Genomic DNA, 19614 nt, shown 5'->3' on the forward strand with positions numbered 1-19614 from the left:
GTGACAACGTCCTTTCATTTAGCGGGATTTCTGTGTAGTATCGGACATAACAGTGGAGGAAGAAGAATCTGCATAACAATACAGTACTATGTGATCCCTGCCAAAGTACACTCATAGAAGCTATACATCCAATACAAGTACATTACAAAAGGTACTGTTTTGAAGAGCTTTGATATATGGCAAGGGGGTGAAAAATTTGTGGAAAACCCGTTTAAGGCTATGTGCACACGCTGCGTTTGTGTGTGACCACAAAGATGCAGCGTTTGTGCGTTTTTGGCAGCTAAAAAACGCACAAAAACTCACTCGCGGTAAAAAAAAACGCAGCAAAAAACGGATACGTTTTTTGCTGCAAAGAACTGACATGTTGCATTTTTGTGGTCAGCACAAAAACACACCTAAAACAAAACTGCAACGTGCAGATACCAAAAATGAAAACTGAGACTTTGCAGGGGAAGCGAAGTCATGCAGTTTTTAGACCAAAAACGCACCTGAAAAACACGCAAAAACGCAGCGAAAAAACGCGCCATGCGCACACAGCCTAAGGCTATGTGCCCACGGGGGAAAGTGTTCTGCGGTTATATCCGCAGGAGCTCTCAGAAAACCGCAGCACAACTTTGTCTGTTTCCATGCTGCGGTTTATTTGCGGAATGTGCTGTGGATATGCTGCGGGCATTCTGCATTGAGGATACAGTACCACGGCTTCAGCACTGCATCCTCAATGCAGAACAAGTGGTGGAGTGATCGGGGAGTTCATACCTCCATCATGCAGCAGTTCTCTCCAGTCTCTGGCCGTGTTTACACTGTGAAGGAGAAGGTGGGCGGGCTGAACTAGCTCCGGCTGTCACATGACCGGAGCTCGTGCAGACCCCGCACACCACCTCCTTCCTGCTCGTGTGCACAGAGGGAAAATGACCGGGTGTCTGCTATCAAGGCAGGTAAGTATGGGCCAAAGCAGGGGATTTCCGCAGGTAATGCCGCAGGAATAATTGACATGCAGTTATGTGCGGCTGCGGGATATCCGCAGTATATTCCGCAACCGCACATTCTGCAACGTGGACACAGCACTCCCCATGTCCCATAGGATAACATGGGGAGTGTCTGTACATGCTGAAACCTGCGGATTTATTGGCAAAATCCGCAGAAGCAAGCTCCCGTGGGCACAGGGCCTTAGTCTGTTAAAAAGCCCCAATGTGAACATGCTTCCATGCAACACATGTAAACCAGTTTATACTCTGCTTCATGTTATTGCCAATGAAAAAAAGAGAATTTTGTTACTTACCGTAAATTCTTTTTCTTATAGTTCCGTATTGGGAGACCCAGACCATGGTGTTTAGCTTCTGCCTCCGGAGGACACACAAAGTACTACACTTAAAAGTGTAGCTCCTCCCTCTGAGCTTATACACCCCCTGGTAGCCAGTCCTAGCCAGTTTAGTGCAAAAGCTGAAGGAGAATAGCCACCCACAAGTAGAACCGGAACAACCGGAGACTCTGTCCACGACAACAGCCGGTGATAAAACACGGAACAAGAAAATTGCCAACAGGCAACAGGGAGGGTGCTGGGTCTCCCAATACGGAACTATAAGAAAAAGAATTTACGGTAAGTAACAAAATTCTCTTTTTCTTTATCGTTCCTTTGGGAGACCCAGACCATGGGACGTTCCAAAGCTGTCCCTGGGTGGGAATAAACAGAAAAAACTAAGAAGTAGGCAGAGCCTAACTTCACAAGTGGGCGACAGCCGCCTGAAGGATGCGTCTGCCCAAGCTCGCATCTGCCGAAGCATGAGCATGCACTTGGTAGTGCTTCGAAAAGGTATGCAGGCTAGTCCAAGTGGCAGCCTGACAGACTTGTTGAGCCGTAGACTGGTGCCTAAAAGCCCAAGAGGCACAGACAGCTCTGGTCGAGTGTGCTTTGATCCCCGGCGGGGGAGGCACCTGAGTACTCTGGTAGGCGTCCGAAATGGTCGATCTAATCCAACGGGCCAAGGTCGGCTTAGAAGCAGAGAGACCCTTGCGCCGCCCTGTGGTTAGCACAAAAAGAGAGGTGCACCGCCTAAGCGCAGCGGTGCGAGACACATAGATCCGGAGAGCACGCACCAGATCTAGAGTATGCAGCGCTTTCTCAAAGCGATGAACAGGGGCCGGACAGAAGGAAGGCAAGGAAATATCCTGGTTAAGGTGTAAGGGATAGACCACCTTAGGAAGAAAGTCCGGGGTCGGACGGAGAACCACCTTGTCTTGGTGAAAAACCAAAAAAGGTAACTCCGAGGAGAGCGCAGCCAAATCAGAGACTCTCCTGAGAGAAGTTATGGCAAGCTTTGGAGCCTTGCTCCTTGTGTGAAACATGCTGCTGGAGTGGGGGGCTTTGCAGAGAATGAACCCCAGGGAGAATATACAGAGGTCCACAACTGGAGACCGGCTGTGGCTTACCAGACCGCTGAGCGCGGTGTTGTGTGCCCTCCAGTTCCCGAAGCCCGGTCCCCCAGTCGCAGCACCTCAGCAGAGATGCAGAATGCAGGATGTCCCAGAGCAGAGTGAACTGTGCCTGAGAAGAGGGCGTTCCTATTAAAGAGCGGGAACTGGAGGGCTATAGAGACCTGCAGGGAAGGAGGGACGCCCCAGCAGTGGGGAGTGTCCCTCCCCTGTGTAGAACGGCCGCCGGGAGGAGCCAAACCTGTCCCTCTGCATGAGTGACATGCGAGGGCAGGAAAATGAAACTAGGCCTCCAGCGAAGCCAGGGCCTAAATTTAAGCGGCGAGGCCGACAAGCAGGCACCATCGGCGCGGTTCTCGGGCAAAAGCTAGAGAACCCGCCGGAAAAGTTAAAACAATCACATACAGCATACTCTCCCCTTACAATTAAGAACCGGGACCCCCAACATAAACGTCTCAGGTACTTAGCTGCTGAGACGCAGGGCCATGTCCCTGGGGATGAGTGCTCCGGTCCAACAGAATCCTCAAGGGGCTGTGGATGGAGACCGGACTCCTGCCAGGCATGGAGACCGTGCTGGCTCCCACTTCAAGCCAGAGCCCAGAAGGTATGGTGAAGGAGCGCGGCATGTAAGGCTGCAGCCTTGTAAATCAACCTTAACAACACCGCCGACACAGTGGGGTGAGAAGGGACATGCCGGGAGTCCAGCCATGGACCCGCTTTTCTTCAAACTCTTTCCAAAAGTCAAACAAATCAGATGAGAATGCATGTGTGGATGTATGCCTCCTGACACAAAGCAATAAACTGGCTAGGACTGGCTACCAGGGGGTGTATAAGCTCAGAGGGAGGAGCTACACTTTTAAGTGTAGTACTTTGTGTGTCCTCCGGAGGCAGAAGCGAAACACCATGGTCTGGGTCTCCCAAAGGAACGATAAAGAAAGAAAAGTTGTAAGGTAGAAGTTCCCAATATTTTAATATATGTGTGTGTGTGCGTGTGTATGTATGTATGTATGTATGTATGCATGTATACATATACATACATATACATACATATATATTATATATATATATATATATATATATATATACACATATATATTATATACATATATATATACATATATATTATATATCTCTCGCTCAGTAGAGATCACTTTTCAGCAGTCTTATTATACTGCAGGTTGCAGAAAAACAGCAGCTTTCTGGAATTAAAGAGGTAATCTGGCCCTATTTGCTCTCCAATTGAATGTTAAATGAGACTGGTGAGGTCACATCTACAGATATCTGCCAGCTAGTATATATAAGCTGCTGGCATCATGCATATGTCCTAATCTAATGCTACCTATTGCTCACTCGTGCACAGGAGCCAGCAAGCAACTATAGATATGAGCTCAGGCCTCACAGCGAGCAAAGCCAGATTACTTCTATACGCAATTATGGCATAGCTGTGGCATAAACACCCTGAACAAAAACGCAACACTTAAAAGAGCCCAGAAACGCAACACAGCCATTTTTTTTTTTTATAAAGTTTTTCCATTTTTACATTTCTGAAAGAATTATCTATTATAAACAGTGTCAACTGATTTTAAACTATGTGAAACAGACCTGATCTTTCTTTTTCTTTTCTTCAACTTGTCGAAGTTGCTCGGTCGTCAGTACAGCCTCCATTCGTTTCATATCCTGCATCATCAGACGCTGGGATTCTAGAAACTGGTCATTCGCTTTCTGCCATGTGTGTTTCAGCTGATTGTGCTGCTGCCTTTCCTGTTCCAGGAGATGACATACTGCACAAAGAGAAAAATCACTGAAGATTGCACGGACAATGCAAATCGCCATCACTTTCTATTTTCTGTTGACAAAGTTGGTCTTGTTGTGGTTTTTTTTGCAGGATACCATTCACTTTTGGGAAAAATACATTTCAAATGAGGTAAAATCTCTAAATCACCAAAATGCACCATGACTGAGGACACATAGTGACCTTCTGCCTATGTGCCACTGCTCCAGCATCAAAGATTGCAGACAGACCCAGAGTATGATCGAATGAGCACTTTCATGTATGTTGAGTGTTATAGTGCTCAGCCACAAGTTGTCGGTAATTAGAAAATGTGGCATCAAAAAAGATTAAAATAGTAATTTTAGGATTATGCTGCAAAGTTTTCCTTAACCCCTTTATCACCTTAATGACTAGGCCACTGTTTTTCAATTCTGACCAGGGTCCCTTTATGAAGTTATAACTCTGGAACACTTCGGCGGTTCTCGGTGATTCTGAGATCTGAGATCATGAAGTACATACTGTACTTCATGATAGTGGTAAATTTAAGACAATATTTTTGTGTTTGTCAAAATATCAGAAATTTGGAGAAAACAGCAATTTTCAAACTTTCAATTTTTATGCCCTTAAACCACAGATAATATATAGGGGCAATTCGCACTAGCCTAGGGAGCGCTCTACACAATACTTATCTTCTTAAAGGGAACCGGTCACCACTTTTTTGGACTATAAGCTGCAGCCACCACCACCGGGCTCTTATACACAGCATTCGAACATGCTGTATATAAGAGCCCAGGCCGGGGGTATAAATAAAGAAGGGAATTTTGTTTACTTACCGTAAATTCCTTTTCTTCTAGCTCCAATTGGGAGACCCAGACCATTGGGTGTATAGGCTATGCCTCCGGAGGCCGCACAAAGTATTACACTAAAAGTGTAAAGCCCCTCCCCTTCTGCCTATACACTCCCCGTGCTCCCACGGGCTCCTCAGTTTTGGTGCAAAAGCAAGAAGGAGGAAAAAATTATAAACTGGTTTTAAAGTAATTCAATCCGAAGGAAAATCGGAGAACTGAAACCATTCAACATGAACAACATGTGTACACAAAAAAACAGGGGCGGGTGCTGGGTCTCCCAATTGGAGCTAGAAGAAAAGGAATTTACGGTAAGTAAACAAAATTCCCTTCTTCTTTGTCGCTCCATTGGGAGACCCAGACCATTGGGACGTCCAAAAGCAGTCCCTGGGTGGGTAAAATAATACCTCGTAATAGAGCCGTAAAACGGCCCCTTCCTACAGGTGGGCAACCGCCGCCTGAAGGACTCGTCTACCTAGGCTGGCATCCGCCGAAGCATAGGTATGCACCTGATAGTGTTTCGTGAAAGTGTGCAGGCTCGACCAGGTAGCCGCCTGACACACCTGCTGAGCCGTAGCCTGGTGCCTCAAAGCCCAGGACGCACCCACGGCTCTGGTAGAATGGGCCTTCAGCCCTGAGGGAACCGGAAGCCCAGCAGAACGGTAAGCTTCGAGAATTGGTTCCTCGATCCACCGAGCCAGGGTTGATTTGGAAGCCTGTGACCCTTTACGCTGTCCAGCGACAAGGACAAAGAGTGCATCCGAGCGGCGCAGGGGCGCCGTACGAGAAATGTAGAGTCTGAGTGCTCTCACCAGATCTAACAAGTGCAAATCCTTTTCACATTGGTGAACTGGATGAGGACAAAACGAGGGTAAGGAGATGTCCTGATTGAGATGAAAAGGGGATACCACCTTAGGGAGGAATTCCGGAACCGGACGCAGAACCACCTTGTCCTGGTGAAACACCAGGAAAGGAGCTTTGCATGATAACGCTGCCAACTCAGACACTCTCCGAAGTGATGTGACTGCTACTAGGAAGGCCACTTTCTGCGAAAGGCGTGCGAGCGAAATATCCCTCATTGGCTCGAACGGTGGTTTCTGAAGAACCATCAGCACCCTGTTCAGATCCCAGGGTTCTAACGGACGCTTGTAAGGAGGGACGATGTGACAAACCCCTTGCAGGAATGTGCGTACCTGTGGAAGTCTGGCTAGGCGCTTCTGAAAGAACACAGAGAGCGCTGAGACTTGTCCCTTAAGGGAGCCTAGCGACAAACCCTTTTCCAATCCGGATTGAAGAAAGGACAGAAAAGTGGGCAAGGCAAATGGCCAGGGAGAAAACCCCTGAGCAGAGCACCACGACAGGAATATTTTCCACGTCCTGTGGTAGATCTTGGCGGACGTTGGTTTCCTAGCCTGTCTCATAGTGGCAATGACCTCTTGAGATAATCCTGAAGACGCTAGGATCCAGGACTCAATGGCCACACAGTCAGGTTGAGGGCCGCAGAATTCAGATGGAAAAACGGCCCTTGAGACAGCAAATCTGGTCGGTCTGGCAGTGCCCACGGTTCGCCGACAGTGAGATGCCACAGATCCAGGTACCGACCTCCTCGGCCAGTCTGGAGCGACGAGGATGACGCGGCGGCAGTCGGCCCTGATCTTGCGTAACACTCTGGGCAACAGTGCCAGAGGAGGAAACACATAAGGAAGCCGAAACTGCGACCAATCCTGAACTAAGGCGTCTGCCGCCAGAGCTCTGTGATCTTGAGATCGAGCCATGAATGTTGGGACCTTGTTGTTGTGCCGTGACGCCATTAGGTCGACGTCCGGCATCCCCCAGCGGCAACAGATCTCCTGAAACACGTCCGGGTGAAGGGACCATTCCCCTGCGTCCATGCCCTGGCGACTGAGAAAGTCTGCTTCCCAGTTTTCTACGCCCGGGATGTGAACTGCGGATATGGTGGATGCTGTGGCTTCCACCCACAGCAGAATCCGCCGGACTTCCTGGAAGGCTTGCCGACTGCGTGTCCCACCTTGGTGGTTGATGTAAGCCACCGCTGTGGAGTTGTCCGACTGAATTCGGATCTGCTTGCCTTCCAGCCACTGCTGGAACGCTTTTAGGGCAAGATACACTGCCCTGATCTCCAGAACATTGATCTGAAGTGAGGACTCTTGCTGAGTCCACGTACCCTGAGCCCTGTGGTGGAGAAAAACTGCTCCCCACCCTGACAGACTCGCGTCCGTCGTGACCACCGCCCAGGATGGGGGTAGGAAGGATTTCCCCTTCGATAATGAGGTGGGAAGAAGCCACCACCGAAGGGAAGCTTTGGTTGCCTGAGAGAGGGAGACGTTCCTGTCTAGGGACGTCGGCATCCTGTCCCACTTCCGTAGGATGTCCCATTGAAGTGGACGCAGGTGAAACTGCGCGAAAGGGACTGCCTCCATTGCTGCCACCATCTTCCCCAGGAAGTGCATGAGGCGCCTCAAGGCGTGTGACCAACCTTGAAGGAGAGATTGCACCCCTGTCTGTAGTGAACGCTGTTTGTCCAGCGGAAGCTTCACTATCGCTGGAAGAGTATGAAACTCCATGCCAAGATATGTCAGCGATTGGACCGGTGTCAGATTTGACTTTGGAAAATTGATGATCCACCCGAAACTCTGGAGAATCTCCAGAGTAACGTTGAGGCTGTGTTGGCATGCCTCTTGAGAGGGTGCCTTGACCAGCAGATCGTCTAAGTAAGGTATCACTGAGTGACCCTGAGAGTGGAGGACTGCAACTACTGTAGCCATGACCTTGGTGAAAACCCTTGGGGCTGTCGCCAGGCCAAACGGCAGTGCCGCGAACTGAAGGTGTTAGTCTCCTATGGCGAAGCGCAAGAAGCGCTGATGCTCTAGAGCAATTGGTACGTGGAGATAAGCATCCTTGATATCGATTGATGCTAGGAAATCTCCTTGGGACATTGAGGCGATGACGGAGCGGAGGGATTCCATCCGGAACCGCCTGGTCCTTACGTGTTTGTTGAGCAGTTTTAGGTCCAAAACAGGACGGAAGGACCCGTCCTTCTTTGGAACCACAAACAGGTTGGAGTAGAAACCGTGACCCTGTTGCTGAAGAGGAACCGGGACCACCACTCCTTCTGCCTTCAGAATGCCCACCGCCTGCAGAAGAGCCTCGGCTCGCTCGGGAGGCGGAGATGTTCTGAAGAATCGAGTCGGAGGACGAGAGCTGAACTCTATCCTGTAACCGTGAGACAAAATGTCTCTCACCCAACGGTCTTTTACTTGTGGCAGCCAGGTGTCGCAAAAGCGGGAGAGCCTGCCACCGACCGAGGATGCGGTGTGAGGAGGCCGAAAGTCATGAGGAAGCCGCCTTAGAAGCGGCACCTCCGGCGGTCTTTTTAGGTCGTGATTTAGACCGCCATGCGTCGGAGTTCCTCTGATCCTTCTGAGGCCTTTTGGACGAGGAGAATTGGGACCTGCCCGCGCCCTGAAAGGACCGAAACCTCGACTGCCCTCTCCTCTGTTGGGGTATGTTCGGTTTGGGCTGGGGTAAGGATGTATCCTTTCCCTTAGATTGTTTGATGATTTCATCCAAACGCTCGCCAAACAATCTGTCGCCAGAAATTGGCAAACTGGTTAAGCGCTTTTTGGAAGCAGAATCTGCCTTCCATTCCCGTAGCCACAAGGCCCTGCGGAGTACCACCGAATTGGCGGCTGCCACCGCCGTACGGCTCGCAGAGTCCAGGACAGCATTAATAGCGTAAGACGCAAATGCCGAGGTCTGAGTGGTAATGGACGCCACTTGTGGCGCGGACGTGCATGTGGCTGCTTCAATTTGCGCTTGACCTGCTGAGATAGCTTGTAGCGCCCATACGGCTGCGAATGCTGGGGCAAAAGAAGCGCCGATCGCTTCATAGATGGATTTCAACCAGAGCTCCATCTGCCTGTCAGTGGCATCTTTGAGTGAAGCCCCATCTTCCACTGCAAGTATGGATCTAGCCGCCAGTCTGGAGATTGGAGGATCCACTTTGGGACACTGAGTCCAACCTTTAACCACGTCAGGTGGAAAGGGATAACGTGTATCCTTAAGGCGCTTAGAAAAACGCTTATCTGGACAAGCATGATGATTCTGGACTGCCTCTCTGAAATCAGAGTGGTCCAGAAACATACTCGGTGTACGCTTGGGGAACCTGAACCGGAATTTCTCCTGCTGAGAAGCCGACTCCTCTGCTGGAGGGACTGAGGGAGAAATATCCAGCATTTGATTGATGGATGCAATAAGATCGTTCACTATGGCGTCCCCGTCTGGAGTATTAAGATTGAGGGCGCCCTCAGGATCAGAATCCTGATCAGCTGTCTCCGCTTCATCAACCCGAGATTCCCCTCGCTGAGACCCTGAACAATATGATGATGTCGAGGGAAAATCTGAGCGAGCTCGCTTAGTCGGTCTGGGGCTGGGGTCTGTGTCAGAACCCTCAGCCTGGGATCTATGAGATACCCCGGGAGGACATTGTTGGTCCAACTGAGGGGGGCCAGGGAACAAAGATTCAACAGAGTCCCTGTGCTGAGATACCGGCCTGTACTGCAAGGCTTCTAGTATCTTAGCCATAGTCTCAGAGAGTTTTGCAAACTCTGTCCCCGTCACCTGGACATTGTCAGCAGGTGGCTCCCCCTGGGCCCCTCTTAGCAGAGGCTCTGGCTGAGCAAGTGTCACAGGGCCCGAACACTGTATACAATGAGGGTCAGTGGAACCTGCCGGTAGCGGGGTCGTACATGCGGCGCAGGCAGCATAATATGCCTGTGTTTTGGCACCCCTGCCTTTTGTGGACGCCATGCTATTATCTTCCCTGACAACACAATAGGGTATATAGCCAGAAATCAACTGTGCACCATGCAGTGTAAAGTATATACCATAAACATATACAGTATAGTTGCACTACTGCACAATGGGGCTAGCACCACAGGTGCTGCTTACCACCCGCTTCAAGCGGTTGTGAGGCCCCCCAAGTCCCTGCCTGGGTCTCCCAGACTTTGTCCCCCTCTGCTGCGTCCGAGGAGCTGACAGGAATGGCTGCCGGCGTCCTGAGGAGAGGAGGGAGTCGTGGGCGTGGCCGAGAGTGCGGGAACTGGAGCCGCACTGTGCACAGTGAGAGGGGTGGAGTATGCAAAACATGCTCCAGCCCTCAGTGCTGCTCGTTCTGTGCAGCTTCCCGCCCTTCCCCTGCCTGTCAGGGCTGAGGGCGGGAGGAAAAGGAAACTAGGCCGCAAAAAGCCGGGGACTCTAGTAATAAGCGCGGCCGCCGTATATGCGCGGCCAGCGCGGAAGTCCCCGGCGAACTACAAGTCCCAGCCGCGCCGCAGTGTTTCCGTGGCAGCGGCGGTCAGCGCGGCAGTCCCTATACATAAAACACACTCAGCAACGCTGAGTGTGTAATGGCACATTTTAACCCGGTCAGCGCCGCGGTCTCCGGTGCACTAGCACACCCAGCAAAGCTGTAGTGTTGCTGTGCGCCGGTCCCCTCAGGGATACAGAGTACCTCCACGTAGCAGGGCCATGTCCCTGAACGGTACCCGGCTCCTATCCAGCAGGCTCCACAGGAGTTGTGGATGAAGCTCGGTCTCAGTGCCTGGAGACCGATAGGATCCCACTTCACCCAGAGCCCTGAGGGGGATGGGGAAGGAAAGCAGCATGTGGGCTCCAGCCTCCGTACCCGCAATGGATACCTCAACCTTAACAACACCGCCGACAAAAGTGGGGTGAGAAGGGAGCATGCTGGGGCCCCTATATGGGCCCACTTTTCTTCCATCCGACATAGTCAGCAGCTGCTGCTGACCAATCTGTGGAGCTGTGCGTGCATGTCTGCCTCCTTCGCACAAAGCAAAAAACTGAGGAGCCCGTGGGAGCACGGGGAGTGTATAGGCAGAAGGGGAGGGGCTTTACACTTTTAGTGTAATACTTTGTGCGGCCTCCGGAGGCATAGCCTATACACCCAATGGTCTGGGTCTCCCAATGGAGCGACAAAGAAAAACACGTTATAATACTTATCCGACGGTCGTGCTCTGAGCCTTATGGGCACCTCCGTTGTCCGGTGCCGGCGTCTCCTCTTTCGGCCATCTTCGTCCTCTTTCTGAAGACTGGGTGCATGACGCGGCTATGACATACACACTCGCCGGTCCTGCGCAGGCGCACTACAATACTTTGTATTACTACTACTCAGGACCTGAATGCCGGCGAGTGTGTATAACGTCGGACCCGTCATGCAGCGTGGCTAGAGAAGAAGGAGAACAGAGATGGCCAAAAGAGGCGGCGCCGGCACCGGACATGCCAATAAGTCCTACAGTGTGACCGTTAGGTAAGTGTTTTTTATGTTATACCCCCGGCCTGGGCTCTTCTATACGGCATGTTAGAATGCTGTATATAAGAGGCCACTGGTGGTGGCCACATCTTATATGCCAAAAAAGTGGTAACAGGTTCCCTTTAAAGTGTAAATGTGCAAGATAAAACAAGGCCACAAACTGCATTGTAGAATACCTTCATGTAACTCTTTCCGCAACTTCTCAGCATCCTCTTGCAGGACAGACTTTTGAGTGTTCAGAACTGCCACATACATCTCCAAGTCTGTCCGGCAGGATTTTTCAGCTTCCAGGTAATGATTTAGTTCCTTCATCTAGTAAATAAATAAATAAAATACATTGTTGGCGCCTTTATATCTTTTACTGATCATTACCATACAACTGCAAAGCATTGTGAGTTAGAAATAACAAAGCTCAGAAAGTCTAAATTCTGACCATTCACAATAGGGCCCTACCACCGAGAGGTTTATAGTCTGCAAGAAATATACCTCAAATGATTAATCTGTAAGCATATGAGGACTTCTATTAACTCTTAACCTTTATCTATGGATCCTGTGGGATGTCAGAGGTTTCCCACTCTGGATCCCCCTTGATTGAGTCAGATTTGAGAAGGAGCTGCTGGATAAGAACAGCTTCCAAACTGGATATCACATGTATTACATTAATATGATTACATTTCCCCTGCAGCGACAGCAAGTTGTAGACTTCCAATAGGTCTTCATCCATGGAATTTCACTATAAAAATCTTCTCCCGTATGATGACCTTACACAGTCAAACTAAAACACCTATGTACTAAAAGCTAATCATCGAAAGTACCAGAGCTGGACGCTTACTGCATGGGCTCATTGCTTGGACAAGCTGCCTATAGAGAAGATGTGATCATCTAACAATCCCTTTGTTTATTTATTACATTGATACCTATATGATTTGGCCACCAAAATAAAATATTTGGCTTTTGCTTGCACCTTGGATGCCTCAAGCTCTTTTATCTTCTCCTCAGATTCAAAAAGCTTCTCCTTTAATGCACCAATCTCCTTTTCCATAGGCATGACTACAGATCGCAACTTTTCGGCATCTTCTTGGGCCTGTTTTTAAAAGACGTAATCTTATCATTTCTACAATAAACACAATATCAGGGTACATTGCATACATACTTAATATGGTAAGTTAACTTTACTCCTAGTGTAGCATGTGGAGATTTGAGAAATACTGTGGCGCTACTACTAATCCCGACTGCAGCAGATCTTCTGATTTTTTCACGCTAGACATTGCTTTATTTGTATTATTTAGGCCCTCTTTTTTCATTTTCTCCTTTTACTCTTAATTTTTGGCTGTTTTAGTGACTCCCTTTCCAATTACCAGGCTTTTACAGTCTCAGCTTTCAATAATTTCAAGTTCAGTGGTTAAGGAATATTGGAATTTGTGTATTTTACACTTGGGCAACTTGTGCCCATCGAGCGAGGCCTTAAGGCATTGGGTGACATATGTGAAACAAAACGTAATTGTTTTCCTGCAGCCGGTCGCATATTTTTTTTCTGGTGATCTGAAAACTTGATTCTACCAGTTTCTACACTGCCAAACTGGTTATTGGTAATGACATCCTGTAAGACCTGCATGCTTGTAAAATGTTTGGAGGACAAAAAGCAATCAGAGAGCTCCAAGATAGTCAAGTAAAAAAGTAAGTCTATAGGACGGCAAAGACCTCATTATCAGCAAGATGTTATACACTCTCCTGCCATGGACAATTTTTGTTTTTGCACTTAAGTCCTTCTCTTCTTTAATTAAAGGGTTTTAAATGTTTAAGTTTTTCATCAACATAGCCTTTTGAGTTATTTTATAATTCCTTTTCAGCAGGACGAGTTGTAGTTTTTAGTGACCCCATTCATTTGACCATACAATGCACTAAAAATTGGAAGAATGCATCTAAAAGAGGTGAAATAGAGAAAAATAAAATTAAAGCAAATCAAGTTTACTGTGCATATTTACTGGCACTACGATTCTCCGTTTGTTTTAAGATTTTAGTGGTTAAAAAAAATTGGTTTGGGCACTCGCAACTTTATTTTTCCATCAAAAGCTGCTTACTTTTTACAGCATGATATTGGGTTACATGCAATAAAAATTATTATGTTGTTTTGGGGGGCGGTAGGTGGGGATGGTGCAGTGAATAGATGGCAATTCTGGTGTTAAAACTTTTATTTCATTTAAAGCCATACAGGCTAAATAATTTAATAACTTTGTATTGTAAAACATCTGACTTTTTTTTTTTTTTTTTAAGGAGGTGGCAATACCAAATATGCTTTATTTCCTTGGATTAAAACTTTAATTTTGTTTTTTTTAGACGTTGATAAACATGTTTTTAAGTCTCTAAGGGGACTTGAATCGGCGATTGATTACTTTTGCTATATACCGCAATACATAAGTATTGTGGCGTATAGTGAATTTAAGATTCTCCTATGAGGCTCCGGCAAAGGATGGGCTACAAAGGAGAACAAAGATGGCGGCAAAGTGGCAGTCAGCGATTGACATTAGTTTTAGGTGGTTAAGTCAACTCTGATCGCTGCTGATAAATTCAAGCGCTGGCAGATAGAACACAGCCAATTGCTATGTGAGGAGGGGGCTCAGCTCCTGATCCATAAACGAGCACCCAAAAGATACCAAACATGAGAGCTGGGAGAGGTTAATGTACTGGAATAATAATGCTATAAGCTATTTTATGTTTTGGGCTAATATATTTTTTGGGGCCGGACCCCAGTTTTCCAGATTTGCCTCTCAATGTTGTGCTGTCAAATCCATTTTTGACACAAAATAAGTAGGATGCCTACGCCATAGATTTTTGGTGGAACTCCCCCTCCCCCAAAACATTTTAATAAGCTTAAAGTTTATGACACCAAAGTAGAGAAAAAGTATATATAAGGAAATTTTCGTACCTTCTTCATGTCATTTTCAAGGTTTTCCTCTTGATGACCCTCAGAAAGTCGCCTCCTAAGTTCTGCAATCTCCCTTTCGACAGATTCCCTGTACTGTCCCCACTGGCCTCGTTCCTGCTCCAACCTGCGATGAAACTGAAGCTCATATTCTCGCAGCGTGTCTATTAGAACACAGAAAAAAAGCATATTAAAACAAACACAAAAGGTTGTGACATTTTCCAGGGTAGGTTCCCACAACAGACACAAGGTTATGCCTGTACATAAAATGTTACATTTACATAATAAAACAATATAATACAGTACTTTATATCAGCAGCAACATTTATAGGACTATGACCCATTAACTGCAGGGTTCTTTCAGCTCTGGGTAAGACGGATGGATTGTGGCATTTTGAAGAGCAAGAATAACTTCAGATGAAAATAACAAATAGCAGATAGCCCTTCTATCATAGTCCAGTGGTCTAAGAATCTCCAACTGAAGAACATTGATTAACAACATATTTAATCCATCATCCTTACTTTACAGGTATCTCCTATTTATGTCAGCATTTTCATTAGGTCAAAACTTTGGACAGACTCCTTTTAAGTTACGAGTCAACGGTATCTTACCCTTCATGATAGCCTGGAGAGAAGCCACCTCTTCCTGCCATTGTTTTTTCACTTCATCAATGGCTTCTTGCTTCGTGTTCTCAGACACTGTAGCTATAGCTTTGATGTTCTCCATCTCTGCTTGGGCTTGCGACAGCTGAAGGTTCAACTGGACAATCTCTTCTTGTGACGCTTGCACAACAGCATGTTGTCGTTTTAAGTCCTCTGTACAGAAGAAGGAGAACAAATCTGACTTACAGGGAACCCTTCATATGAAAAAACGCTATTAGGCTGTGTGCACACGTTGTGTTTTTTACCGCGGAAACGCTGCGTTTTGAACCGCAGCGTTTCAGTGGCAAATTGCATGCGTTCAGCTTTCCCAGCAAAGTGTATGGGAAAGCTGAAAAATCAGTGCACACGCTGCGTTTCATTCCGCAGCGTTTTGGATGCCAAAAATCGGTGCGGAAAGAAAAGCAGCATGTCACTTCTTTTGTGCGTTGTGGCTGCGTTCTCTCCCCCATTGAAATCAATGATGTGGGGTCAGAACGCAGCTACACCGCATGGACCTGCTTTTTTGTTGCGGTCCGCGGCCTTTGTCGGCACGCCAGAACGCAGGCATTTACCTGGAAGTGAGGTCAAGAGGTTTCCTGTTGACCTCACTTCCTGGCAAAGCCCCCGGTGTCGCCAAAGTGCCCGCCCCGACCCCCGACCCCCCTCCCGAAAATCCAACATGGCCGCGCGCACAGTAGCGCACCGGCCGCCCTGCTCCTATGTATCTGTCGCATGTACCTTGAGACATGCGACAGAAAAATGCACCCAGGCCCTGCCCGGTCACCCCAATTCCCCCCGGTGTCATACATACCTGTCCGGTCGGAGCGCTGATCCCCCGCGGCTCCCTCCTCCTTCACAGCAGACGCCGGCCGGTCACATGTGCCGAGCAGTTGACAGCCAGCACTGTGTTCAGTGTGAGCTGTGCTGGCTGCTCGGCACTCTGCAGCTGTGACCCGGGGAGAGTGGGTGCAGATTTTTGCACCCACTCTCCTCAAATGGAGGGTCTGCCCTCCTAGAAAATGGGGGATACGTTCCCTGAACGTGCCCCCATATTCTAGAAGGTCCAGAGGCGACGTGGGACATCCAAATGGATTTCTGCGGACCCATTTTTTTTATTAAATTGGAGAACAAGGGAATGATTTGGGGAGTGTTTTTTCTAATAAAAAATTTTTTGTTGTCTTTTTTTGCTTTTGTTTACTGTCAATTAGTTATCACTAATTGCTGGGCATGGCCAGCTGCGTTCTCCCGTGGACAACACTCACATCTCTGCAGGAGGCTGACACTGTGTACTAGACGCCATGTCGCTGGATCATGGCCACATAGCCTTAGGCCTGTTTCACACGTCAGTGATTCTGGGACGTTTGTGCTTTTTTTTAAACCAGAATCACTGACATACGCAGACCCATTATAATGAATGGGTCTGCTCACACGTCAGTGATTTTTCACTGCACGTGTCTCCGTGCGGCGTACCCGCGTGTGCGTGATTGCCGCACGGAGACATGTCCATTTTTTTCTGGCATCACTGATGGACCACGGACCACGCAGTGGTGTGGTCCGTGAAACACGTGCCAGAAAAAAAGTGCTTTTAAAATAAAAATCATTTTTACTTACCCGGCGTCCAGCGATGTCCTCTGCAGCCCGTTCTGCTTGCTGCTTCTGAGCCGGCTCATTACTGTCACGCATATTCATGATGTGCGACACAGCCGACCCGGAAGCAGCTGCTGCGGGGGTCAGCGCCAGCCGGATGCTGCACCGCGTGAGCGATCAGCACCATGGAGAGCGGGAGCGGGCACAGGTGAGTTAATCTCTAAGTGCAATCACGGGCCACGGAGAACGGAGCCCGGATTGCACTTAGACAGCCCACGTGTGCCGAGATTCACGGCACACGGAGGGACATGTGCGTGTTTTACACGCCAGTGAAAAACGTCACTGTTAAAAGTGAGAATATTGTTGCTACAGCAACATTTTGGGTGAAGTAGCTGTGGATTCAAAATGCTTAATATACTCCTGAATAAAATCCTTGAGGGGTGCAGATTCCAAAATGGGGTCACTTGTGGGGGTTTTCTGACGTATAGGTACCCAAGGTTCTCTGCTAATGTGACATGGTGCGCGAAGTTTATTTCAACTTTTCCAAAATTCAAATGGTGCTCCTTCCATTCCAAGCCCTCCCATTTATCCAAACAGAATGTGGAGAAGGAAATGACATCACAGGTTTTTTTTTCCAAAGGTCTGTGTTCAACCAACTTTATTAACACTGACAAGTCTTAAAAAACGCACCTAAAAAAACGCATGAAAAACGCATGAAAAACGCATGAAAAACGCATGAAAAACGCATGAAAAACGCATGAAAAACGCATGCGTTTTCGATGCTTTTTTCTCAAAAAAGCATTGTTTACAATTCTCCCCTCTGCCAGAGGGTGCGTTTTTTTCCGCGCTGAAAAAAAAGCAACGTGTGCACATACCCTTAACTTACAGATGTGGGGGTTGACCTTCAGGTTATAACTTTCTGAACTTGCCTTGTACCCACATTTAGTGATCTACTGCCAGGAGGAAATTAACTTAAAAGCGGTATTCCCATCTCCAAGATCCTATCTCAATATGTAGTAAGTGTAATAATAATAATATTAGCAAATACCTCCAATTAGAAATGTAGTATAGTTCTTCTCATTGTGTCACTTACCTCATTCAGGGTATTTCTAATTGCGGATATAATATGCAGCAGAAAAAGAAAAATGACTAACCATGTTCTCCCTCACCCAGAAGTGTTCTGTATATGGCTGGCTGCATGTAGGTGGAGAGACCTAAATTTCCCAATTAGTGACTTCCCTTGGGGGGGGTTTCAGGTCAAGTCCTGGTCCCAAAGCGAACTTTATCTAAAGTCCTGCTAAACCTGCCAAATGAAACTTCCACGGGTCTGCTCATCTCTACTGGAAAGTACTTCATTAAACCGCATAGCTGTCAGGCACAGGTAGAGTGCAGTAATTACAGCAGTTAAAGGGTATATGCAAAACTTTAAAAAGAAGAAAAAAACGTGCCTAAGTACCAACAGGCAGGTAGTTGCTATCTACTCGCTTGTTGTGCCTGGCACTGTTCTTCACCAGCACAGAGTGGTCACAGACCGCACCTGCCAGCGATACAGTGGCTTCGTCAACAGAGTGGAAGCTTCTTTTACGCTCTGCTCTGCAGATGAGCCAAGACAGCCGACGTCATGCTGAGTGACAGCCGACGCTCCACTACCTAAGTGGGCAAAAAGCTGTCAGTCAGCAGTCTCGCCTGATCTACAGAGCAGAGCGGATGAGAAGCCGCTGCTTTGTTAATGCACCGTCAGTTGAAGCAGCTGATTAGCTGGCAAGGGTGGTCTGGGATTACTCTGTGCCTACAAAGAACTGCGCCAGGCACAACAGACAGGTAGGTAGCAAATACCTGCTTGTTAGTGCTTAGGCATATTAGAAAAAAAAATACAAAAGTCCTGGATATATTTTTTAAGGGACAATGGAACTTTAATGTAACACATCAAATCCTCCCATAATGCACCATGCTCGGAGAAGAATATCCTGCATATTTTTGCATCTTTTCGGTCTTTGTAAGGCACAGTCCACACTATGTATTTTTGTACAGTTATTGACTGTTTCTAACTATTAAGTAACAAAGTGAAGTCATAATTGCATAATCCTCAATAAATGACCTGCAACAGCGGTTGTAGCTTGATAGTTTAAACCAAATTTGTAGTGGTACAAAAAAAGTGGCAGAAGAACCATATCGTAAAAAGAAAATAAAACAACGTAACTAAAAAAAAAGGACAAGAAATAAAAATTACTTGCAAAACTTCTTGCACAACATGAAGTATAAAAATGCAAATCCCATATAAAACTACAACCCTGTGCATCTTACAGTTGGCTGAAAATAAAAACCCATACTAAGATAACTATAACTATGCTAAGCGCATGTTGCCCAGTTTCACACAAGCTTGGCATAATGTGTGCCCAGAAATGTGCCAACTGTATATAAAGGCTACTGTGAAAAATGTCTTCAGCTAAAAATCACATCAAAATATGACAAACATGACACAGATTGTTGAAAGATTCTGAGCCCAAAACACTGTTATAATAAAGCTTACCCTCTTTAGCCAAATAAAGTTCTTTAAATTTTGCTCTCTTCTGATTAAATTCTTGCTCTAGTTGTGCTTTAATCTGAAGATTTTCTGCATTCGTTCTCTCCAGTTCCTCAACCCGTTTCTGCAGATCATCTGATAAATAAACACAGTTAAAGGTTAACGTAGAAGTATTATTCACAACACTCAGAAAATACAGCTTTTTAATATTCAAAATCAGTAAAAAAAACATTTTACAATTTCAGCAATGGAAGAACCTGATAAGAGCAAAATGATCAAGGTTATCAAAGAACTACAATATAATCAGTTATCTCAAAAGTCTGAGCTAAGATAATTAATTCAGGGTGATCAAACAACAAAGTCAAGCTAAAGGTACCGTCACACAACGAGATCGCTAGCGAGATCGCAGCTGAGTCACGGTTTCTGTGACGCAGTAGCGATCCCCTTAGCGATCTTGTTATGTGTGACATCTACCAGCGATCAGGCCCCTGCTGTGAGGTCACCAATCGGTGCAGAATGGTCCAGGCCATTTTCTTCAAA

At 47.1% G+C, this 19614-nt stretch overlaps 1 protein-coding gene across 1 annotated transcript in view; it reads right to left on the bottom strand.

Annotated features, from left to right (window-relative positions):
• The window catches only part of RABEP1 (rabaptin, RAB GTPase binding effector protein 1), a 111276-nt gene that overhangs the window by 59089 nt on the left and 32573 nt on the right, over window positions 1-19614 (bottom strand). The window contains exons 2-7 of the mRNA XM_075336386.1: window positions 19081-19209; window positions 14934-15137; window positions 14325-14485; window positions 12363-12482; window positions 11575-11710; window positions 4033-4211 (exon numbers count right to left, since the gene is read on the bottom strand). Of these exons, the coding sequence (XP_075192501.1) occupies window positions 4033-4211; window positions 11575-11710; window positions 12363-12482; window positions 14325-14485; window positions 14934-15137; window positions 19081-19209 (929 nt within the window). The remainder of the gene's footprint in view (window positions 1-4032; window positions 4212-11574; window positions 11711-12362; window positions 12483-14324; window positions 14486-14933; window positions 15138-19080; window positions 19210-19614) is intronic.

Source organism: Anomaloglossus baeobatrachus, chromosome 2 (assembly GCF_048569485.1).
Source record: "Anomaloglossus baeobatrachus isolate aAnoBae1 chromosome 2, aAnoBae1.hap1, whole genome shotgun sequence".
Taxonomy (NCBI): Eukaryota; Metazoa; Chordata; class Amphibia; order Anura; family Aromobatidae; genus Anomaloglossus; species Anomaloglossus baeobatrachus.